Source organism: Leptodactylus fuscus, chromosome 7 (assembly GCF_031893055.1).
Source record: "Leptodactylus fuscus isolate aLepFus1 chromosome 7, aLepFus1.hap2, whole genome shotgun sequence".
Lineage (NCBI taxonomy): Eukaryota > Metazoa > Chordata > Amphibia > Anura > Leptodactylidae > Leptodactylus > Leptodactylus fuscus.
In genome coordinates, this window is record NC_134271.1 from 35,458,553 (window position 1) to 35,484,067 (window position 25,515).

Here is a 25,515-nt window from a genome sequence, read left to right on the forward strand (position 1 = left end):
TCAGCCATGTGTCCGATTTAAAAAAAAAACGGTTTCGCGGCGGAGAGCATAAAACGCTCACCGGCGCACACGGCCGGACCTGGTCTGACAGATTTCCATACGGAAAGCTGAGAACGGACTTCGGGCGCTAGTATGAACCTAGCGTAACCTGTTCATTCCAGATGTAGGAAGCCCAGGACATTTACTACATGCCTGTTTGTGTGGAGTGTGTGTCTATTTCACAATAAACTATACATATCACCTGTATCTAGATCTAGCAATCACAATCTGCAATAGGTGTTTATTACATTGTAAACTAATACAAGCTGTTCACTCGATGTCTATGAAGCCCAGGGAATGTACAAGTACTGTATGGCAGTGAATAGCACAACGCCTCCGGCAGGTTCAATAGAACTAATGCAATGACAAGCCTTCAATAGGCTCCCGGCTGTCATAGGAACCGATCGCTGCTCTCCGGTGACGTTGAGGAGGGCGGCGATCGTTGAAAAATGGCGGTGCTATGGGTTACCAGCTGCAATTGGTGAGGTCACTGACTGCTGCTGTTAGCGGAAGGTGCCGGCTGCCAGCTCAGCTCTCTCCATACATCCCTATGGGACTCAGGACGTAGCATTACACGTAGTATTACATCCTGGGTCGCTAAGGGGTTAATCTCTAATCATTAGATCGTGGAGTATTGAGACTGGAGCTCCATATCTCTGAGAGAATTCCCGCCGTGTCTAGCTCTGTCAGCACCTACTACCATATGCCAATAACACTATTTTCCGCCATTTTCCCACATTATCACTTCTAGAGACGCAAAAAGGACTCCGCAAAATGGCGGCGATAGGCAGTCCACAGAAACACATGTATGCAAGCAAAGAGGAGCGCAGCGAGGGACTGCGAGGGGCTAATAGGAAGCCAGCGCGCCATTCCCAAGAGGCGTGTCGCAGGCTATGATAGGTCAAGGACGCTAGGGCTGCCACGCCCCTTCTCACATCTGAGTCTTCACAATCACAAGAACAGCGCAAAATAACTACGGCCACGGCGCGCATTTGATTGGCACAGGCACTGTCCTATCATTCACAACTTCTTCCGCCGCTGCACGCGCTTTGTACGTCACATCCTTTGTATAGGGGTCAACTAGATTGCGCCAGCCAATCACAGGACATCACAGGGAACCAATAAACGCAGTAGGCTTTCTTTAGTGGGAGGGGTAACCGAGCTTATAAAGCGTCCAGATGGTAACGTAAGCGCGCAGTCGTCTTGGATGAGAGCAGATCTGTGAAGGGTTGTGAGTGGACGTGGCCACGATATGGGTAAGAGGCCTAGTGCGCACGACGCTTTCTTTACGGCTGCATAGATACGTGCGGCTATTGTTGTCTCCTGTAGTGGGAATAGTCTTATTAGAGGTCGGCCCCGCTCTGGCGTATAACAGCGCTATTGTGTGCGGCGGTCATACATTCACACGTGTCCGGGAGTCTGCGCTCTATTGTTACATATATAGTGAAAGCCTATGAGGAAAACCGTTTTATGTATTTTACCGGTAGGTAACGTTTCTAGGCTGCATAGAGAACATACAGTATATATACACACATCTATGTATATGGCAGAAAGCAGTGGCCCCGCTGCGGCCTAACCTTGTCCATAGACTCAATGCGCATCTCTCCAGCCTGACACCACCTCCTGCTCTCACGTATATAATAAACGCTTCGGGTCAGTCCCTGTGCACACTGTGATCTCGGTTATGTGCATCATGTACTAGATACGGCTTTGCTGCGTCCTTGACTATATTGTCTTTGTTCTGGATAAGATCTTGCTGTGCTGTGTCCTGTGCTCATGTTGTAGCTTCCCTCTAGTATTAATAGCCTGACCAGACTTCTGAGGTGCAAAAGCCCTACTGGGAGTTGTGGAGTTGTCCTTCACCTTTATACACAGCATATCTATCTGGTTATATGTGCTAACATTGTGTGTACACAGGAAGCCTATGGAGAAGGTGACGTCCCTGATTCTTATTTCCGTCTTAGGCTAGGTTCACACCACGGTAGCGTGTTGTGCTCTGCTATGGCTGCGATCATATCTACATTAGTCTATCTTCATTCAGCGATGTAAGAGCGTTAGTAATGGATACCTGGCAGATGCCTTTATAGTCAGTGAGTCTTCAAATGACCCAGAATAATGAATTAAAACACTCCCTTAGTTTTATGTGCAAACACAGCTTCTATGCTGACCTATTCTATAGGCCCCTATACACACTCATGTATTATCACCTGTCCTTGTATGGGGATGTGAGCCCACCCAAAAAGTCAGGGCAGATCCTATTCTTGTCTCACAGAAGTAAATTAATGGATGTGAGAAGGCTCAGGGGTGTCATCCATATTCAGCTATGGATCATGTACATGTGGCCTCACCTCTGAGATTACCCCATACACAGATGGTTGACCAAAATCAGCAGCTTCTTCTGGTGCTGGTCTATTGTTCATGGACACTCCTAAGTGCGGTGGCTGCACATGCATGACCACCATTTCTTTTTTTCCATACGATAGGAACGTCTGTCATAGGAACAAAAAGACTGGCTTAATTGTAAAGACAGATCCATTTAATGACTGTCCCCATAAATGGGATTCATCTGTTGTCTGCCATGTTGAGTAATTTTGACAGATGAAGTGCAGAATTTGTGATCTTTGAAGCACTCTGTAAGGAGGTTCCTATCAGGACTTCTGTTGGAGTTGGAAGCCTGGCCTAATGAGTGTGGGCTTCTTTAGAATAGGCCGTGTTCCTTGGCTCAGTTGTTTGGCTGATGGCTTTTCCTCCTGACTGGCCCAGAAGTAATGTCACACCTCCTGATTTCCCCTTTCATTGAGTAACACGGCTGAGTGAACCCTGTGCCAGGTAGTTATGACTGAAGTGTTCTCTTCAGCACAGGTTCCTCAGGTTGCTGATCCTGGTCTAGCTGTTGGCAAGTACATAGAGGTGTCCATTCACATTATGAGTGTGGCTACACCTGTGGTTTTCGGTGGGAACAGTTGACTAATGTCTATGGAGTTGTCCCAAAAAATTATGCCTGTGTGAATTCAACTTGCCCAATCCGTGGTATTTCCAGGAGATAAGCTGCTGTCGGGTATGTCTGCCAGAAATGTATTCTTGTCTTTTCGTGGAGAACTTGACCAAAGTCTCTTTCACTGTTAATACTTGTTTTGCACAAATTGTACAGCGCTGCGGAATATGTTGGCGCTATATAAATAAAATGTATTATTATTATTTTGCATCAGCTAGCTATAAGGCTTATGGCCACCACAGCGTAACGGGAGCCATGGGAATATGCACTTTACAGAATTGGTACATTGTAAATTGGAATAGCGTGGTAGCAGAGGTCTCACAAAAATGTTATTTTATTTTTTCTGTAATAATACCCCTTCTATCATTTTAATGGAGTATTTTTAGCCATTGAGCAGTATGAGGTTTGCAGTAATGAAAATAACTTATATAGGCACAATAAGCATGGAAACCATTACTATTACACGGTCTTCTGTGAATAAATCGCAAATTTACGGTTTTGATTTTGCAGCAATTCACTAAACACTGAAAATGAAGTTCCTTATAGTCTTTGGGTTGTCGTGATCATAGAGATAACAAATCTGTATAATGTTTTAATAATGTTATAGAAATACAAAACCTTGAAAGAAAAAAATTGTCATTCTGACACCTGTAACTTTTCATGCTTTTTTATGTATGTAGTCTGGATTTTTTTGCTGCACATGCTTGAACATGAGATGATTACTTGTACCTTACACCTGCAGAGTTGCTGTATATGTATTGAGGCCTACTGCATGCAAGCCTCAATAGTTATTTTCCTATGACAAGCCTAGGAGCCTTGACAAGGCTCCTGGTTGCTATAAACACCGGATGGCTCCCTTAATTTTGCTGTGCAGGAGCTGTACCAGTATCTGAATGTAAAGTGTTGCACAGAGGGTAGGTTAGGGGACTCAGATGCACACTGATCACTGATTCTCGGCTTTGTAAAACAGTGGTTATGGTGGTTGCTCTGCTGTTTTACACAGTGGAGAACCAGCACCATATTTTAGGTGCGGACATCTGTTGGCAAGGTTGGTGCACATGGGGGGGGAATCCTGTATTAACATACACAAGACTTATTTCAATGCATAGGAATGCTTTTACAGTCTTGCACAACCTCAGAGTACAGTGTGCAGTTTTATTTAAACCCCAGGCCTTCATCTCTAGCAGCAGGAGAGGTCACATGGTTTGTAAAGAGGTCCCACTGAGGGCCGTGATTGTCTGCAAACTGGATGTCACTAGTGATGTCAATCAGGGAACCTATATACAGAGGAAAGGAGCCGTAGGAAATAGAGGTCTTGGTGATACTTGATTGATGGTTTTTGTTTTTTGTTTTTAAATTTTTTATAATCCCTGTACTGTGAGGAATGGCGCCTCTGACAGTATAAGGCTATGGAAGAATACTGCCCGAGGGAGCATTGCTCAGCCCATTGATGATGTGGGAGCACGGCCCCAAATCGAGTGAGCTGTAAGGGCTGCCTTTCTGACAGTAGAGAGATATCGGAAAGCTGACAGTGCTCTGAATCTGTACATACCGTAATATCTCTGAGGTCCTCTTTAAGCACATCATAACAATTACTGCATCGGATCGTATCAAATTACAATAAAACCACATGCGGTTTGTCTGAATATAACCTAATAACAGGAACATAGTCATCCGTTATGAAAATGTATTTCCTTCCCCATGCTAAGTTTTGCAGATTAGTTTGACTGTCAGTCGTCCTGTTACCGTAACAATATGCTGTTGTGTACTTTGGTTACAATACGTTTAAGGGGAAAAAAACCCTAAAACCTGTTTCTGTTTTCTTAGAATTTTCCCGGAAGCGAAAACGCAGTCGCTGGAATGATGAAACCCCGGACCAAAAGACGATTATTCCTGGGATGCCAACAGTTATTCCTCCAGGGCTCAGTCGTGAGCAGGAGAGAGCATATATAGGTAATGTCATGTTTCCTTTTTCCCTTTTGGTTTTTAAATGCGTTTATTTTCAATTTTTTATTATTACATTACCTTTGGAATTTGTTAGAATTAATTTACAGACATTCTCCTAAAGTTAATTGTATTCACAGAGAATTTCGTTTTAGTGACCAAACATTTTACGTTGTCTTAAAATGGTTTGGTTTTTGTAATGTCTTTAGCCTTTGACAGCACAGAAGCTTATTTTCTTAGTGTTGTAGTTGGTGATAATAACATGAGTGCAAGTGTTATTTATGTAGAATCCAGCACCAGAATATAGTTGTCATCTATTGCTCCAATAGAAACCCACAGCTGCATTGATTTTATTTTTTAATTTAAACACAGCATAAAGGATTGACTGCCTTGTATATCATGTACTATGCGTGAAGCATTCACACAAATAGGCCACTGTGCACTAGGTGATAGTACTGAGCTTTCCAGCGTGAGTGCCCTGTGCAGGGGAAACCACCTTCTATGACAACTTTGTGCCTTAAATAGATTCATTCAGCGATTACCGCTGGGAGGACTGGCCATGTATACATCTCACCCTCCTGCTGCAAGTGAAATATTGTATAGAAGGGGTTGTTCCATGGTAGACATTTATTGCATATCCACCGAATGTGTTCTAAATGTCCTTTTGGTCCAGGGCCCGAGGTGGGACCCTGCACCAATCTCTAAAACTGCACATACACCCCGCCCTTCATAATGGGGGTCTATATAGACCGCTAGCGTACTATAAAAGAAATGAGCTGTCCTTTCTTCAGGCAGATTCTGCGGCTGAATCAGCTTCGGTGTCCTCCTCACGAAAGCACCCTCTGGACTAGGCCTATTCATTTGGGCCTAATCTGGAGCGGAAAGCCACGACAGGATGACGTGCACTGCACCGGTATCTCATCGCAGCAGCCGCAACAGAATATGACGCATGAAATCCCTGTGTGAACGCAGCCTTAAAGACTAGGCAGAAAAAAAGGGAGAAGGGACATTGGGCTGCCTCGCTCTGGTGTCTTCCTACTTGACTTGTCTGTATTGACAGATTTCTCTCCACTATACACATATTGGACGAGTTTGGTCAGACAAGTCAAGGTGGGTACCGCTGTCCAGTAACTGCTCCCCCTTTCCTGTGTGTTTTTTCTTGTTTTTTTTTTTTTTTTTTTTTTTTTTTTTTAAGCTGTTTTCTTTGTAACATCACAATCCTATTAATATTATAAATGTGAAAGTTTGTGTGTTTGGATGTTTGCATGTTCGGATGTTTGTTCCTCAATCACGGAAAAACCGTTCCACCGATTTGGCTGAAATTTTCCACAAACATAGTTAATACACCCGATTAAACAATAGGCTACTTTTCATCACAATAGCGCACATACGTTTGTGCCAGGACCCCCACAAAACCCAAACTCACACCACCATCTCTGCAATCTCACACACTTTGGACCATAGCAAGCCCCAAAATTCATATTACCCTCTACAGCCTTGCCCCTAACCCCACACAATCTCATATACATATACTTTACCACTTTGCCCCTCACCTTAACGATACTCCAGGAGGCTCTCTTTAACGCTCCGGAGCAGCCATGTTTGCCGACCCCCACCGCTCTGACAATCCGCGACACTGCCCACCCATGTCAATACCCCTAGGTGGTCTAATAAATGCAAAAAAAAAAAGTTTAAAAAAAGTAAAAAAAAAAAAAATAATAAAAAGGATGAAAAATTCAAATCCCCCCCCCCCCTTTCCCTAGAACACATATAAAAGTAGTTAAAAACTGTGAAACACATACATGTTAGGTATCCCTGTGTCCGAAATCGCCCGCTCTACAAAGCTACACAAATATTTTTCCTGTTCGGTAAACGCCGTAGCAGGAAAAATGGTCAAAAGTGCCAAACTGCCATTTTTTCACTGTTTTGATTCTGATAAAAATTTGAATAAAAAGTGATCAAAGCAATAACATTTCCCGAAAATGGTAGAAATACAAAGTACACCCGATCCCGCAAAAAAAGACGCCCTATACATCCCCGTACACGCACGTATAAAAAAGTTACGGCCGTCGGAATATGGCAACTTTTCAAAAAATAATTAACACAGTTTTGGATTTTTTTTAAGGGGTCAAAATGTAAATAAAACTATATAAATTTGGTATCCCCGGAATCGTAACGAAACACAGAATATAGGGGACATGTCATTTTGGTTGCACAGTGAACGCTATAAAACCAAAGCCCGTAAGAAAGTTGCAGTAATGCATTTTTTCTTCAAATCCACCCCATTCTGAATTTTTTCCCTGCTTCCCAGTACATTATATAGAATAATTAATGGTGGCATCATGAAGAAAAATTTGTCCCAGGAAAAATTAAGACCTCATATGGCTCTGGGAGTGGAGAAATAAAAAAGTTATGGGGTGTAGAAGGAGGGGAGTCAAAAACGAAAATCAAAAAATGCCATCGGCGGGAAAGGGTTAACTTCAAATACTTCTGTCCCAAAGTCACTATGTAAAGTTTCTCACAACACCGTATAGCAGCTCAAATACAAAGTAACTTCAACACAAAAGTCTCACGTATTCTCTGAATTACAGAAAAAACAAGATACAAACTTACATTTCATATCCCATACCTTATACACAGTACGAAAACCTTACCCACGCCTGTATATACCCACTTCTACAATCACCGCAGACGAAGTCGCGGGTACCAGCTAGTAAAATATATAGGTGGTGGTTTGTTTTTACTTCTTTTAATTTTGGCTTTTAATGAGGGAGCCTGTTAGGGTTTCATTCTGCCTGTGGTTCGGTCCCCCTTAAAAAAAAAAAAAAAAAAAAAAAAAAAAAAAAAAAAATTCTGCTGATGACTTTTAGGCTGAGACCCCACATTGTGGAAATGCAGCCTTTTTTTTTTTTTTGTTTTTGGAGCCAGGAGTGGATCGCGCAGTAGGTAGAAGTATAATAACTTTCTAGATATTTTCCATTCCTTTTTAACTCTAAAAACTGCAGCAAAAGCTGCGTTTCTGCAACATGGGGACTCAGCCTTAACAGATTTTCTGTTCCCCCCCCCCCCCCCCCCCCCCAGAACTCTTTGGAGAGTGGAGGACGAGGTGCGCTCCTTAAAAGGAGACATCAGCAATTTATAGATGCAGGAGGTAGAGGGGCCACACGTGGCTCAGTGGTTAGCACTGCAGCCTTAGAGCACTGGAGTCCTGGTGTTCAAATCCCACCAAGGGCAAAAACCATCTGCAAGGAGTTTGTATGTTCTCCCCGTGTTTGCATGGATTTCCATTCCATATTGCAAAGACATACTGATAGGGAAAAATGTACATTGTGAGCTCTATGTGGGGCTCACAATCTACATTTAAAAAAATAAAATAGATGCAGGAGGTGTCCCACGTGTTGAGTGGATGTTAAAAAAACTAGAAGTCCTCTAGCGTATGTCAGGTGTCCAGAGTTTACTGATACCTGCTGATACATGATTACTATTTCTGGTGTTGATATTCTAATATGAATTTTTTATATCACAAGTTAGCAATTTCTTAAGTTTTAATTAAATTGTGTGACTGCCTATTTGTCGGGGATTGACTGCATAGTTTAATGATTATCTTGAGATGTTATTTTACATAGTCCTTTATGATGGAACTTGTTGTATGATGTAAATTCCAGTGCTTTGCACAGCCCCTATTTCTGGGGTATAACTAACCGAATCCTAATTTACTGGGTTAAAAAGAAAAAAAAAAAGTTCCTTTCAGAATTTTCTGTTGATGGTAAAATAACCCTAACCTATTGACAGCCATGTTTGAGTTTTGTCAACTTTTAACACATTCTCTTCCGGTCATAACTTGTATTGAATCGAAATGTTATGGGTTTGATTTTTCTCCTTTTTGGGTTTGTAACAATTTTCTCCCGTTCCTTTTTTGTTTTCTAACCTGCTTTCTTTCAGTTCAACTACAAATTGAGGATCTGACTCGCAAGCTTCGCACGGGAGACCTGGGAATACCCCCTAACCCAGAAGACAGGTTGGGATACCCCCTCCACTCGCTTGTCACCTGACAGTAACAGTTTCATCTTCTCTTGGGCTTGTTTATATAGTAATCTGTATATTGTGTATATCTTGTCTACTATGGCATTAAGCAGGGATTTAGGTTGTCACTTAGTGGAATTTTCTTGCGCTCTCCAAACATGCAACCGTTTACTAACCTATTGGATTCTTGGCCTGGTCACAATGACATGAATGTGTCTCTCGATGTCTTGCAGTCTTTAGTCTGTCACTATAGGCTCCCTGTTTTGGACTTATTTTGGCCTGAACGTTAACTCTGCATGTTATGATTTTTCTGGGTTATTGTTCAATTTTTTTTTAATAAGTGGGCTGGAATTTTCACTTTGTAATAATGTAAAAGTTGCGTATTTCATTGGAATATATCTTTGAATATGGGCCATGGTGGGACATTTTAATGTGTTTTTACTAAGATTGAGCTTATTGCCCACCCACAAGATACATGATAGTTATGTAATTGGTGGGGGGTTCAACCACTAGGCCCACAACAGTTACAAGAATGGGATCCCATACATCCCAGGGTAAATGGGGCATTGATTGCACGTATGCATTGCTTCCATTCAAAGTGTAAAATGTAAAGAATAGGGTCAACTCAAACAGTAATATCTCAGACATTATAAAACGTACAAGCTGGCTTTTGTTGTCTTATGGTTTTATATGACACGAAGGTTGCACTACTATATTATTTTCAGAGCTTTTACTGATTGAAAACACAATCGACATTAAAGGGGTATTCCCATGGCACTCGCTCACCAGTCTTCGCTGCTGCAAAGACTTCTTTCTTCCTGGTTTTCAACGTCAATTGGTGGACGGGGTTTCATATGCAAAGCCATACTGTCCGACTACCTCCAGTTTAGTGCTGCCCCCAAATTAACGTGTAGCTCCGCGCACCACATAGTGTGATCCTATGGGATGACTGAAGGGCCTGTGATGTCATCAAAGGTCCTATAACACTTGGATTTAGCTTGTTCTATATAGAGTCGGCTAATTCCTAGTGAGCTAACGGACCAGGTCCTTCTGCCCACTAGCTTTTAGCCTGCTCTATAAAAGAAAGCTAAATCCTAGTAAGCAGAGGGACCAGGTCCTTTAGCCCACTAGGATTTAGACTGTTTTTTTTTTTTTTTTTTTTATAAGAAAGCAGCACTTATTTCCCCCCTCCCTTATCTGAGAGCAGGAAGCTAGGTCACAGGAACAGCTACAGACACAGGCTCGCTCCCATGCACTTAGCCCCTCCTCCCTCCCCCCTGAGAGCAGGCAGCTACATAACTTGACATTTGAGCAGATAATCCCAAGGGCCATAGAAACACAGTGTCAACAATGAAGTGAATAAATTAAGATAGTGGAGAAACAAAGCAGTTTTGCTGAAGCAGTGTATTTAGGAAAAGTCTTACATCCACATTAACAAGCAGTATAGATAGGATCCTTGTTCTGGGACAACCGCTTTAATGATGTGACACTCGTATCCAGTTATGGTGCTCACATCCATATTATCTTAATAACAAATAGCTCTGGCACTCAAATATTGATGCTGTAAAACTCCAAATTTATTGTATCCATACAAATTATGAAAATTTTCATTCATCTGCATCATTGGGTATAAGGAGGAATGGACTAGCATATGTGGAGACAATGTTGGAAAGGCCTACCATATTTTCTATATTAACTGTACACTTGCTACTCCATTCCTCCTTCTATCTGATGACTGACTGAGAGAGATGTTTCATCATTTGTATAGATATAATACATTTTGAGTGCATCAATATTTGAATGCTGGTGCTTTTTGTTATTATGCTTGAAAACACAGGAGGACAGAGATTTTTATCCCATATATATTATACAGTTGCATATAAATATCCTTATCCTGACTGTTTTCAACCATTGATCTCTCTGGAAATATAGATGGCACTAGTGTCATGTGAAAGAAGAGAATCTCCTATTTCATATGAAATCAGATTTTATCATTTCCAAGACCTGTCAAAAGTGACCCCCTCCCCTCATTTTTTCCACATTTTGCACAGCCCCTTACTCCATATACAGCAACATTCAGCGAGAAGCAGAAACTGCTCTAAATACAGAGGCCAGGGAAAGGGTGCATAAATGCAGGATTTCACAGAAAGAGTCCAAAATTTCTTAAAATTTGTAATATACTCTATTATTAATGACACAAATAACAGAAAGTCAAATGGTTTCCGAAATTTTAGTTACGCTTTAAGCACTGTAGTGTCAGAAGGGCAGTGTCAGGCAGGGGGCGCGATTCAGAGCTTCAATCGGAGATAGTCAGTGTCAGAGCTCAGAATGGCACCCCTGGTCTGCTCTGGCCTGCACACTAATGGCTTGGGAATGATACCTTTAGATGACTTCTCCGCGCCGCTGTTCGGTAGAAATCCCGGTTTTTGCCTATATGCAAATGAGTTCTCTTGCAGCACTGGGGGCGGACCCAACACTCAAACAGCTCTGGGGGTGTCCCCAATGCTTCAAGAGAAATCTCCAGCGCCGCCTCCATCTTCTTCAGCCTCTCCCTGTGTCTTCTTCCGTCCTGGGTTTCAGTCTTCTAGACATTGCAGTTGGCTGTGGCATTGGGCCTAAGGCAGAGCCAACTGCGCACGCCCGGCAGCCACAAGAAAATGGCCGCTTACATAGCTTACTGTCTAAGCAGCCATTTTCTTGTTGCTGCCGGGCATGCGCAGTAGTCTCTGCTCAAGGCCAGATGTCTTGTGCTCCAATTTCCAAAGTCACAAAATTTTCTTAAAGTGGTTGTGGTGCATAGCAGGGTAGGCCCAGTCAGATTTATGGTCATTTATGCACCATCTACCAGTGCAGGGCATATGAGGACTGATATTGCTTTATGGAGCCAGCCACACATGGCTTTGTACATTGTGCCATAGCCAGGCCACACTTACAGCTGAGACCCAAATGCATAGGTTGGTTGCTGCACAGTGTACAGAGCAGTCCGCTTACAAAACTACACGCTATGCACAAAAAGTGCAGGGACTGGTGATATCTATTCTAAGGAGAAGTTGGGTCTTGGATATCTCCTATCATATCTGCCTGCAATCCTTGTCTCAATAACTCCTCATTTCTATTGACTTTTAACTCTGTTTTTATCTAGTTAAAAGACAAGAAAAGTAAATTGGATCAGTTAGGTTTCTCAGACACGGATTCTCAACATATACAGAGCATACACTTACATTTGTGTCTGGAGAGCAAGCCAATTCCACTAACTGAACTATTTATGCCTAAAATTTGGGTTTGACAATTTATATCTTTACAAATAGTTGCCTGGACTTATAGAAACATTTTACTTGTTGCTTTCTTGTTACTTAGCAGTTTTGATTTATACTAGAGATGAGAGTACTGTTTGGATCAGCCGATCCGAACAGCACGCTCCATAGAAATGAATGGATGCACCTGGTACTTCCGCTTTGACGGCGGCCGGCCGCTTAACCCCCCACATGCCGGCTACGTCCATTCATTTCTATGCGAGCGTGCTGTTCGGATCGGCTGACCCGAACAGTACTCGCTCATCTCTAATTTATACCATTCAACTCTTTTATAAGGCAGAAATAACTTTGGATGATCGAGTCCAACTTTAACGCACCACGGGCCAAATCTGTCCACTGTTATGCTTTGTACAAGATCTGAGTGGGTGTCCTTTAAGGATCTGTCATCTGCTCCCTCTCAGCCTCTTCTCCAGATATAACAATATCAGTTTTGCCTATAGTGAAACTTTAGGCTGAGACTCAATATTGCCGAAAAGCTTCTTTTTTTTTTTCTTTTTTTTTTTTGTGTGCAGATTACGCTGTTTTCTTGAGCCAAGCTTAGGGGCAGTTACAGAAGTAATGGAAGGTATATCAGAAGCTCTTATACTTCTCCCATTTGCTGAATCCATTCTTGGCTTAGGCTCAAAAAAAACACAGCAAAATCTACAACAAAAGAACAGCTTTTCCACAATGTAGGGCCTTAGCCATAAAGTGGTTTTCCAGAAGTTAAAAATGATATAGAAACTCCTCAGATTGGCATAACAGAAGCAACGCACCTCATCAATCCCCTGCTGTTGCACGAAGTGGGGAACCTGGAGAAATTTAAGGGGATCAATGTGTTCCTTCTTTTTCTTTGTATTTTAATGACTGTCTGAGATAGTTGTACATTTTTGACCTCTGCAAAACCCCTTGAGGCTAAGGCCCCACGTAGCAAGCCACAGCCAAAAAGCGCTGCAGAAAAGACCGTAGAGGAAATCCATCACATTTCCGTAGGTATAATTGACATGCTGCAATTTACTAAAACATAAGTTATTGAAATTGCAGCATTTCGTCTGCAGTTTTTTTTTTCCTGCAATGTGTGGCTGGGATTAGCCAGAATCCCATTCACTTTTCAAGTAATGTAATATGTGGCGTTTTTTCCACTTCATCCAAGATGCCACGTGGGGCCTCAGCCTTAGGGTAAGGCCACATTATGTAACGTGCAGCGTGATCTGGCACGTATACGGCGTGTGAGAGTTTGCGCGCCGTAAAAGCTCCCATTCATTTCAATGGGAGTTAGGATCATATACGCCGCGTTATTTTGCGGCCGTGATTTTACGGCGCGCAAGCTCTGACATGCCGTATACGTGCCAGATCACGCTGCACGTTACATCATGTGAACTTACCCTTAAGTAGGAAAAGGCCGGATACCTTATCTTGCCGTATTAGTTTGTTCTTTCATCTACAGGTTAAGACGTCATTGTAGACTAGTACATGAACATCTGTCATTTATATTCAGATAATAACGTTTCCATAGGATGAGTTTTGCAGTTGTTTCCTTCATTAGATTGTAACGAATAGGGAACCTGCCTTCATGGAAAGGCCTTCTCATTTAGGGGCTACAGCTAGCTCATGTTGCTTGTATGAGATGAGTTCTGCCCGAGGTCATTTCCCAGATCACCACATGTGCTCCAGTATAAACAGAACCTGCTGAAACGTTTGGATATTTTGGGATCGCCTTAGATTGTCTTGTATGGTTATTAGCCCCAAGACTCGAGGATTTATTGAAGATTTCATTTACCTAATACCTTGACATCATTTGAGCACTGTCCAGGTATTGTGCTAGGTCGGTGCCAGTCTTAATGGATTTGAGATCTTAACCAGTAACCATTTTTCTTTTATTTTTTTTCTCCTCTATACCCCAATTTCTTTGCAATGTCTCCGGCAACCTTTTCCTTTCACTGTCACTTGTATTAGATGGACAATCTATAGGGCAAATATTCCATATATAGCTGGTTTCTGTTATACCACCTTAACCTACCCTGTTCTCTCAGCACCTACTTCACTCTCAATTGGTTTGGCTAAAAAGCAGGTATTAGAGAAGTGACCTCTTGTCTTAATGGTTAACAGCCTTTGCACTTTTTAAACAGGTTCTAAAACATTGCGCCCAACTTAAAAAGGTTTGTGAGCAGATATGAATAATGACTCTAATGGTTTTTGTTTTTTCAAAGCAGCCCTCAAATTATTTGCATTTTCGGCTGAATATTTAACCATATTTACAGATTTAACCTGCTGACTTTCTCTCTAGTCAATACAGTGACATTTTTTTTTTCTCCTTTTGCCCAAGCATTCTTTTTACCCCTTTCCTGCGTATCACTGTCTGAACATATGTGAGTCTAGCAGGTGCCATGGGATCAGCTACCTATATCTTTTCCATGGAAAAAAAAAATCTTTCAGTCTTAATAAAATGATAGAAGTGTAATGGAAACGGTAAGACCTTATGAAGATGTCTACCAGTTTCCTTACCTTTCCGAATGTTTCTACCCACTTTTTAAACTGGACCTCTCGACGTGCACATGTGCAAACAGCATGCCAAGCTACGCTATAACTTAGTGCTAATGGGAGGCAGAGATTACAGTAATAGTTCTGTATCTGACTATTATTCCAGGAAGATAGCAGTATATGTCAATGTTCTGCAGCCATGGACCTGATTATGTTTGGTTGCTTAAAGCTGTCCATAAAGTTTAACAACACATAAAATGTCCTGTAATATATGAAAAATCCTTAGGTTTAAGATCTAGTCACGTTTTCTATCACTAGTTTATATTTATAAAATATAAATTAGTGTAATAAGATTTTTTATTTTTTTCCAACTTTATAAAACTGATGGCCAGTCATTAAGATAGACCATCAGTTTGCAGGGATCTGAAACACATGGCCATTGCAGAAGAGCAGTTTCTCTGGGCTCATAGCTCTCGGTATTGTTTACATACACTAGCCATGTGGTTACAGAGGTGTCCCATAGACTTGAAGGAGACACCACTGTAGTACCCACAGCCATAAATACAAGTGAATGAGCTATGCGGAGACTAGCATGTTAACAATGCCTGGGGAAATGGAAAATGAGCGTGGAGGAGTCTGCAGAGATGGTCCCCTGCAGATCAAAACTGATGACCTATCTTAATCTGAAGATGTGGAGTGCCACAGACGTAAAGGTGGAGGTTCGTGGCACAGTTAACAACTCTTGTTCACCGAGTAGCAATGTAATAAATATTGCAACCAAAAAGGAATACTGAACCTGTATTTTATTGTATGCGGTGTGTTAAAGAATTGTGTTTTACCTTTTCAATATTTTGTTTTATTACCCTCTTTTGATCCTGTATATTCTGCCTCCATCCAGGTCACCATCTCCTGAACCCATCTATAATAGCGAAGGGAAACGTCTTAACACACGAGAGTTCAGGACACGTAAAAAGCTGGAAGAGGAGCGGCACAACCTTATTACAGAGATGGTTGGTCTGAATCCAGACTTCAAACCCCCAGCAGATTATAAGTACGTACATTAGCTTGTTAGACTACATTTGCATTTATTTAACATTGAGACACCGTTGTACATATTTTTTTGCTATGTTTATATATGTCTGTCTATATGTTATATATTAAACCATGCCCTGGGTTGTGCTCAACTTTTAGGAAATATGTAGCACTAGGTTCACACTAGCGTTCGGGTTTGTGTTCTTTGGATCCACTTTATGACCCAAAAAGTAGAAAACCTATCCGCTTTAAAGCAGTTACTGGAAACAGATTATAATTAGAGATGAGCGAGTAGTATTCGATCGAGTAGGTATTCGATTGAATACTACGGTATTGGAAATACTCGTACTCGATCGAGTACCACTCGCTGTTCGAATGTAAAAGTTCGATGCAGAACCAGCATTGATTGTCCGAATGCTATACAGTCAGCCAATCAACGCTGGTTCTTCTCCTACCTTTAGAAGTCTTCTCCGTGCAGCTTCCCCGCGGCGTCTTCCAGCTTTTCATTCACTGTGCTAGGCATCGGGCCTGGGCAGAGCCGCCTGCGCATGTCCGCTTGTAGTGCGGGCATGCGCAGTTGGCTATTCCCAGGCCCGATGCCTTTCAGAGCGAATGAAGACGCCGCGGGGACGCTGCACGGAGAAGACTTCTCGGAGGATCCAGCCCGACCCTCACTCGTCAACTTGGTAAGTATAATTTCATCAAACGTTGCCTACCCCTGAAACGAGCATTTTCCCCCCATAGACTATAATAGGGTTCGATATTCGATTCGAGTAGTCGAATATTGAGGGGCTACTCGAAACGAATATCGAACCTCGAACATTTTACTGTTCGCTCATCTCTAATTATAATGTGTTCCTCGGGGTTTCCCGCAGTAAGCAGTACCTTTCTCTCCGCATATTTTAAGCAGAATGGGGGATGGTGTCTAACGCTAGTGTGAAACAGCTGTAATCTGTGCCAGATAAATTCAAGTACTTTTGGATAGTATTTGCCTCTCAGATTCTTCATTATATTATTGCTCTGGCATAATTTTGTTCTGCTTTTTAGAATGTCTGTTTTAATGTTATCAAACTTTATTTTCCAGACCACCCGCTACTCGTGTAAGTGACAAGGTCATGATCCCACAGGATGAATACCCTGAAATTAACTTTGTTGGTCTACTTATCGGTCCAAGGTATGACGCTTTTTTTTTTTTTTTGAGGTTTTTTTTTTTTTTATTTATGGTCTCATTTTTTTGATTCATTGCCTGTTTTGCTAATTTCAGAGGTAATACCCTGAAAAACATTGAAAAGGAGTGTAATGCCAAGATAATGATCCGTGGCAAAGGTTCAGTGAAAGAGGGCAAAGTGGGACGCAAGGATGGGCAGATGCTTCCAGGGGAAGATGAGCCACTTCATGCCTTGGTGACTGCTAATACAATGGAGAATGTCAAGAAAGCAGTAGATCAGGTAAATGTTACTTACATATTTTTTTTTTTTATATAAAAGCCACACTTATGTGACTAAAATGTTATTTGGGTGTTTACTTGTTATTGACTAGATATCAGGAAAACCATATAGCCTTTTCATATGACAATAACTGTTTAGTCATAACTGTATTTATTGTTGGGCCCATGTTTTGTGTTTCTTTTGGTTTCTTCCCACACCTCCAAAGACATCCTGATAGGGTAGTTAGGATGTGAGGTCTGCTTGGGACAGTCAGTGATCTGTAAAAGTGCTGTGGGATATGTCGGTGATTTATGAGTAAGCAAAATACCAATAACCTGTAGTAATTTTCCTTCCAAGAAAGGTGCCCTGGTCTCTTTTGAACTTGTACAATTAAAGAGAACCTTTCATGTCTTCGAGCACATGCAACAGTGCACTGTCAGCTTTCCCGTTATGTGCCCCAGGGCTGGAGATATCGGTGCGCCCATTTCTGCCCACTGTCACAATAGCGTGCCTGACAGTCGTCCCCAGTCGTCGACAGTATTAGTCTTTAGTCCGGTACTGTCAGAGGGGCGCGTGCGTTCCTTACTGCCCAGGGATGACGCTAAGCTGTGAGGAATGCCCCCCAGTACTAGTCTAGTGACAAGTACAGCCGAGAAGGGGGGCGCTCCTAACAACTTAGCATCGTCAGTAAGGAACGCACGCCCCTCTCTGACAGCATATGGCTACGGACAAATACTGTTGTGGGGTGGGGCGGTCGTTCCTCACAGCCCATCTAGACTATCAAGAACGCCTTTCTGACAGTGGGCAGAGGTTGGTAACTGCACCGATATCTCCAGCCCCAGGACACAGAACGGGAAAGCCGCCAGTGTGCTGAATTCTAGCGGTATATAAAACTTCATGTGCCCAAGGAAATGAAAGGTCCTATTTAATCGCCCCCTCCCCCTATTACAATTTCCTGCTGGCTCAAACCTCTAGAGAAAGCAGGCTGCTGGCTCTTCACTAGTGCCTCCCTCTAATGTCAGCTCAGTTTGCTAGACTCTTATGTTCTCTCTCCTCCCTTGAGCCTCTGCTAGCTATACTCTGAGACCCAGAATAAAATAATAGTTTGTAAGTTGCAAACCCCAAAATTTCACATTCAGCTGAATACCAGAAAATGCAGGGTCAGCCGAACCCAAAACTATTACATAATCCCAATATGTTTGTTTTTTTATACTGAATGGGGGGAAACACAATTCTTCCATCCCCCTTAAGTTTCTGCTCTGCGAACAGCAAAATCCTCTTTACTATAAATTGCATTGCTGAGTTTCTCATTTGATCCAGAATCTGGCCATGCACTTTATGGCCACTAGATGTCAGTACAACAGTACCATAGGTTAGTTGTTATGTAGAATGTGGTCACGTGACTAGTAAGCAGGATTCTAGCATGGTGACATGGCAAGTTAATTTGTACTGCTAGACAATGACAATACAAATGAGGACGTACTTTGTGTATGGGTTGTTGTACATTTATATTCATTCACTAAAAAGTATTCTGCATCTTCAAAGCAAGGGAGGTAAAAAATGGACCGAATTACACCCAACCTGTCGTCGAGACACCTTACACTAGCTTAATTGACAGGTGTGCTGTTGTCTGCGCAAATGGCCTTATTAAAGAACAAGAAATGCCTTTATCTTATGGATAATATATTTCACGTATATAAAGTTCTTTATTTATTCAAGTACGCAGACTTAATTCCTCAGTGCTAATTGTTTGTTGCTGTTTTCCTTTCTAGATTCGTAATATTCTGAAACAGGGAATCGAGACGCCAGAAGATCAGAATGATCTCCGCAAAATGCAACTGAGAGAGCTAGCACGACTAAATGGCACATTGCGCGAAGACGATAACAGGTTTGTTTTTCTTTAAAGAGAATGTGTCCCCAGAAAAAAGTGAGAATTTTTTAAAGCATTTTTATTTTATTTAATTTTGCTTGTCTGTCTATATTTAAAGAAAGTACTGTCTTATCTATAGCAAAAAAAAAAAAAAATCTTGCAATTTTCGCTCAGTCCATTAAAGCCTAATAGCAGACTTACACTTGCTAATAATGGCCATCACTGTGCAGTCAAGCAAGGCATTAAATGCAGTTAGCAAGGCAAAGGAAGTCTCCGGCAAGGTGGCAGGCTCCATAGTCATGTACAGAAAATAGAATGACGTGCTGCAATCAAAAAATAGATAAGAAAATAAAATTTCACTCTATTAAAGGGATATTCCCATAACTCTTGTTCTGCAGCCTGCAGGGCTCTGTGCTCTCTTCACTTCCTGGATTTCTCGGCACATTGGAGGGGGGTGTTTCACTTGATCTGCTATGTTTGCAGTCAGTAATAAGGGATTGGTTGTAAATGCATTCCCACAGTATAAAGCTGATGTGGAAACTGATGTAGCAGAGCTGGATTTGAGTCAGCTTGCATTACATACAGAGGTACCGGACTCCCTATCTCAGCCCATACAGCCAAATTAAATTTCCCAGAGCAGGCAGCTATGTCACTTGGGAAATGAGCAGATAATCCCAAGGGCCATAGAAACGCAGTGTCAATAATGAAGTGAATGAATTAAGATAGCGGCCAAACAAAGCAGTTTTGATAAAGCAATGTATTTAGGAAAAGTCTTAAATCCACATAAACTAGCAGTATAGATAGGATCCTTATGGGACAACCCCTTTAATAACTAAAACAATTGGTGATACATTCCTTTTTAGTCTCATCTTCTCAGATTTCTCTTCCAAACATTTTTCTATATTATGTATTTTTATTTTTAGGATTCTGCGACCCTGGCAAAATACAGAAACTAGAAGCATCACCAATACCACACTTTGTACAAAATGTGGAGGGGCTGGACATATTGCTTCTGACTGCAAATTTACAAGGTGAATATTTTTAGTGTAAATTGATCAATTTTACTTGTCAGTGAAGTTAAGTACTATAAGGTTACTTAATATTTAATGTTCACTTTTATATTTTTTATTTTTTTAAAAATAGTGTCCCAGTCCGGCCTGGAGAGCCTCAGTCAGCACAAGATAAGGCAAGAATGGATAAAGAATACCTTTCCCTTATGGCAGAACTTGGAGAAGCACCAGTACCTTCTTCTATAGGGGCTTCAACTGCTCCAACACATACTCCTATTCAAGGATCACCTAGACCAACTGGTATAACTGCAAGCCAGCCACCTGTGGTACGTAAACATTAGCAACATGAACTGTATGGCAGGCAATTTACCCCATGGAATATTTAGAGAAGGTAGAAATATTACATATTCACATGAGTCATGGCCAATAGAAATCCTATCTATACGCCATTCATGACAAAACCCTTTAATTTCTATCACATTGTTGGGATCTGCCTCCCTGCACTGCCACTAAGCAACTACTATCATCTGTAGTGTACAGAGCTGGAAGGAAACTGCTCTGTGCAATGCAGTGGCCATGCTGCAATATTATAACTCAACTCTCATTCAAGGAAATGGTAGCTGAATTGTAATAGTGTGGCATGGCCGCTACAGTGTACAGAGCTATCTGCTTCTGACTCCAGTGTCCATATCTGGCAGTGTGTGTGTGGGGGGGGGGGGGGGGGGGGGGTATGTATTTGGTCTTCCCTGTATAACTTACAGTTCTCAGAAGTCTATAGGAGCTTATGAATTCATGTCTGGTTGCTCAGACGTTATTACATGGTTACACCGTTCTTCTGCTCGGCAGTTGCTGCACATCCTGGCCTTTACATAAGGAACGTGTTCTGTGTAGAATGGATCTGTCCTGGTGACATTCCCTTCACGGAGAACTGTGACAGACATCTTGAAATTAGGACAAATTTGACTTCCTAATACGTTTATACTATGAAGTGTAATTGCACTAAGCTGAGGTCCTATGGCAGTCATATGGGGCAGGTCACATGGTCCCTCTACAGCAGACCAGCACTTCACTATGGTGTTATACACAGCACTGTCCTTGTGTCATAAGTACTAATGTCTTTTGTAACAGAAAGATTATAAGTATTTTTTTTCATGTGGATGGTAGCAAAAAACTTTAAAGTTGTCTCCATGCGGGTTCCTTTTTTTGTGCTTGGTCCCTGTTTTTCCGGAAGACATAGTAATTATATACAATTTCTTCTTACATGTCGTTATAAACGTCATGTCAATATAAACTAGTCTTCCACACCTCATTGGTTTACTTTAATCATTTCCAGAGACCACTTTTCCTAGCAAATTAGTATCAGGTCTGACTGCCTGGTCCCCAAAAATCCTTAGCATTAAATTGTATTAACAGTCACATCACTAGCTAATCTTTGTGAACAGAGATTAGCCCCCCCCCCCGTCCATTTAAATAAAACAGTGTTGCAATGTTTTGTTGTAGAAAACATGAAGAAACCTTAACTCCTTCAATTTTTTTTTTTCTACAACATGAAACAGTTTCCAATAGATTGATTGATCTTCTATTCACTTTTCAGAATCGGCCGCCCTGGATGGCAACAGATCGCCCATTCCCATCTCTTCATGGTGCCCCCCATTCCTTCCCTCACCCAATGGGTGGTGCAGGAAATGGTCCTCCTCTACAGCCTAATCCTGCAGGACCACACCCTCACTGGATGCAGCCTCATCCAGGAGCACATCCACCCGGTCCTCATCCTATGGGTAAGAACTTGGACTAGTACGTGAATGAACTTCACCTAAATCTTGTTCCCAGCTCATTTAATTTTCCTTTTCCTCCAGGTCTCTTGCACTCTCACCCTATGGGTCTGATGCCTCCTCCACCCCCACCACCCCCTAGTGGTCCTGCACCACCACCTCCTCCACCATCTGCACCCAGTTTGCCCCCATGGCAGCAACAACAGACTACAGGTGCACCCCCCCAACCTGGAGCTCCCCTTCCTTGGCAGCAGAGTAAGTAATGGTTAAAGGGGTAGTCTCACCAGACATTCACTTTATTTAGCCTATGTTTATGAAGTAACATTTCCAAATACATTAATTTACTGAAGATGTCTGTCAGATAATTCTCAAAGTAATGTATATGGCAGACTTACATTCCCAGTTAACATGCCGGCAAGACTGGACATGCACACTCAGTCGGGACATTTTATGTTTCGTAGTATAAAGGCAGTGCAGATTGGTCTTTCATGTAGGCTGCCTTTATGAACACTTGTGAAAAGATGGCTCATTCTAAAGAGTGCGACCAAATTCCAGTGTGGCACCATCAATGTGTAGAAGGCCGCCATTGCAACAAGTCTATTTGTGAAATCGCTTCCCTCCCAGATATTTCACAGTAAATCATTAAGAAAAGTAAAAGTGTTTAGGAAGAATGTAAAGTTACAGGGTTGCTGAGTGCTGGTATGTATAGTGAATAACAGTCCCCCAGTATTACACTGACTCAGTGACTGCAGAGTTCCAATCCTTCTCTGACATTGGCATCAGCACAGATCTGTGCATCAGGAGCTTCATGGCATTGGAGCTGCGTACAAGCCTTACGTCTCCGAGCACAATGGAAAGCATAGATTGGAGCGTTGTGTAAAGCTCAGCACCACTGGTCTTTCTAGAAGTGGAAACCTGTTCTGTGGCATGACAAATCTGGAAGTCTAAATATGTCTAGGTTTGATGATTTCCGAGAGATCTTTGCAGTTTTGCCAACTGTAAAGTCTGGAGTAGTGATAATGAGATGAGCTTATTTTTCAGGGTCTGGTCTAGGCCCCTTAGTTCCATTGAAAGGAAATGCTTTAGCATATGAAGACCACCTTTTGTACAAGTGTTGTTTCGAACATTATGGGAACAATTTGCGCAAGGTGTACATGACTGCTCCAGTGCACGAAGCAAAGTTTCTAAATACATTGTTGGGATGGGTTTCATGGGTTTCATGTTGGTTTTTTTCCTTTGAAAAATGAACCAATAAACAAGTGTATATACATAGATAAATGATTGGCACCTCTACTTGCTGTTCCTTGTGTTTGTCCTGGTATTACAATTGTACTCTCCTTTATGTTTTGTTTTTAGGCTCTCAAACCACCACCGCTGGGTCAGCTTCCCTTCCTCCATGGCAGCAGCAACAAGGAGCTGCGACGGCTTCTTCTACGAGTGCTATCCAGTCTAGTGCCTCACTTGTTCCTCCTCCTCCTGGTGTTCAACCGCCGCTGCCTCCCAGTGCTCCTCCTCCTCCACCACCTCCTCCCCCTGGAACCTCTGGGCTTCTCTATGCGCCGCCACCTCCCCCACCACCGCCTATAGATCCCTCCAACTTTGTCACTATGATGGGGATGGGTGTTCCTGGAATACCCCCCTTTTCTATGCCTCCAGCCCCTCCACCACCCCCTCCTCAAAATTGAATCTTTATTAATTGAAAAGTGTCAAGGCACTTTGCCTTTAAAGGGGTATTTGCACGATTACAGCCATATTTAAATTTGTTGACAAAACATAAGGAACTCATAACTGGGTTTCTGATAAGCGCAAGGCCGTACAAAGTTTCTGCATTCGTGGTCCTATCCATTGACAACGAATTGCGACAAGACTGTCAACACTAAGATTGGAAAGTTTTTATTTATATTTGAAAAACTATTTTGTCTACAATGTTAAATCTGGTTATATTTGTAGCAAACCCCCTTTAAATATCAAATGTGTACAGTGGACAATTGCTTCATCCTATGAAAGCAAACGAGGATTGGCATCTATTTCTAAACGTCATCTCACAAGATTTTGTCCTTAAAGTGAAGTCTAAGTCAGCAGAATTCAATAAGTTCTGTATGTCAGTAATGCTTGTAGTAGATTAAAGAATTCTCAGACGTTTTCTATGTATTCTTGGAAGAATTTTCAACATGTAGGGTTGTTGCTGTTCATAATATGGCAACGTTGAGATCTTTGCAACATATCATTCAGATCAATGTAACATTCTGATTTCAGCGGTAGTGACTAGGATGTTTAATGTGAAAGTTTGTCACAAATATTAGCTTAGATAGAAGTACAAACTGCTTTTGTAGCTGATCCCACCCTGGGAATAGAAATTTCACATACAGCTTTTTCACACAACCATGTTCTTCCGTGTGAAATGGACCTCCACATAGTGGAGTGTTGGGCTCCTGAATGGCCGTGGCGGTTTTGTCCTGACCTGACAGTTTTATGTCAGTTCCGTATGGTAGTAATCCGACCATTTGGGAGCTTATTGCGTCACAGCTCAGTATGACGCACTGCATTCCATTTCTCAATACTGTGATTGGACGGCGGTATACGTCCCAAACACGGTTGTGTGAATAAAGCCCTTATCTTCAGATGCATCCACTGCCCAAAGTTTTAATATGGTCTCCCATCAGTTTTCTTGAATTTTTCTAGACATACTTAGTCCTTAACCACACACAATGCTCTAGTGACTACATAACTTTAATGCTATTGTTTACTTGTGTACTTTGGTGTTCAGAGTACCTAGAAGTATGTCTGTCATCCTTTCACAATACTGATGTGATTTATAATTGGATACAGAGTTCTATATGTCCCTGAAAGAGGTTGTAGCATATAGATGAATGGTCTGATATTTTGGACCCTTTTGCTTGCTTTTTTTTGTCTGACTCTGTATAAAGCTTATCTTATATTAAAACTTTTTTAATGAATGAGTCTTAAAGCTTTTTATTCTGACAATATATGTTCCATTCACAGAGGTACATGATGGCTTAGATTTCTTTTGTTGAGACAAATTGTACTTTCTAATGGCACCATTTACTATTTTGTACAGTGTCATGGGAAGCTGCAAAAAATATCACAATGTGGTGAATTTGGGGGAAAGAAGCGATGGCCTGTTTTCTTTCTGGTTTTGTCCAGTATAAATGACAAAAATGCATATACAGTATTATGCTGGTCACTGCCATCACGGAAAGATTAAATTTATATACTTTGTTGCTAAATTTAAACCAATTAAAAAATTTTGGGGAAAAAAAAATCTAAAATTCTGTTACATCGTCATATTGTTACACCAGTTACGTTTTTATAGTTCTGTGTACAATACTGTGAGGTGTCTTTTTTGCAAGCTGAGATGTAGCATTTAGGATAATGTCTGATCACTTTTTGTTAAATACATTTTTGCAAGCCAAAAGGCAAAAAACAATTTTTGCTATATTGGTTTGCTTTCCCACTGCGGTGTTCAGTGAAAGGAAAAAAAAAAATTTTATATTTTAATAGTGTGGACAATTTCAGATGTAGGCAGAACTAATTTTGTTTTTATTTATTATATGTGATCTAGGAAAAGGCTGGTGATTTTGAATTTATTTTTTTGGTAGGGTTTATTT

The 25,515-nt window shown here is 41.6% G+C and overlaps 1 protein-coding gene across 2 annotated transcripts; it reads left to right on the plus strand.

The window, feature by feature from the left end:
* The first annotated feature begins 1,167 nt into the window (after positions 1 to 1,167).
* Positions 1,168 to 24,846, plus strand: SF1 (splicing factor 1). 2 transcript variants are annotated; one of them, XM_075281615.1, is made up of 12 exons: positions 1,168 to 1,295; positions 4,862 to 4,987; positions 8,921 to 8,996; positions 15,674 to 15,826; positions 16,892 to 16,981; positions 17,072 to 17,255; positions 19,007 to 19,122; positions 20,028 to 20,135; positions 20,248 to 20,440; positions 21,709 to 21,892; positions 21,971 to 22,141; positions 23,243 to 24,846. In XM_075281615.1, the coding sequence occupies exons 1-12, from the start codon at positions 1,292 to 1,294 to the stop codon at positions 23,569 to 23,571; spliced, it is 1,734 nt and encodes a 577-aa protein (XP_075137716.1). In that variant the 5' UTR covers positions 1,168 to 1,291; the 3' UTR covers positions 23,572 to 24,846. The 2 variants fall into 2 exon arrangements, with proteins under 2 accessions (XP_075137716.1, XP_075137717.1); XM_075281616.1 differs by lacking the exons at positions 1,168 to 1,295; positions 8,921 to 8,996 and having other exon boundaries at positions 4,882 to 4,987.
* Positions 24,847 to 25,515: the final 669 nt, after the last annotated feature.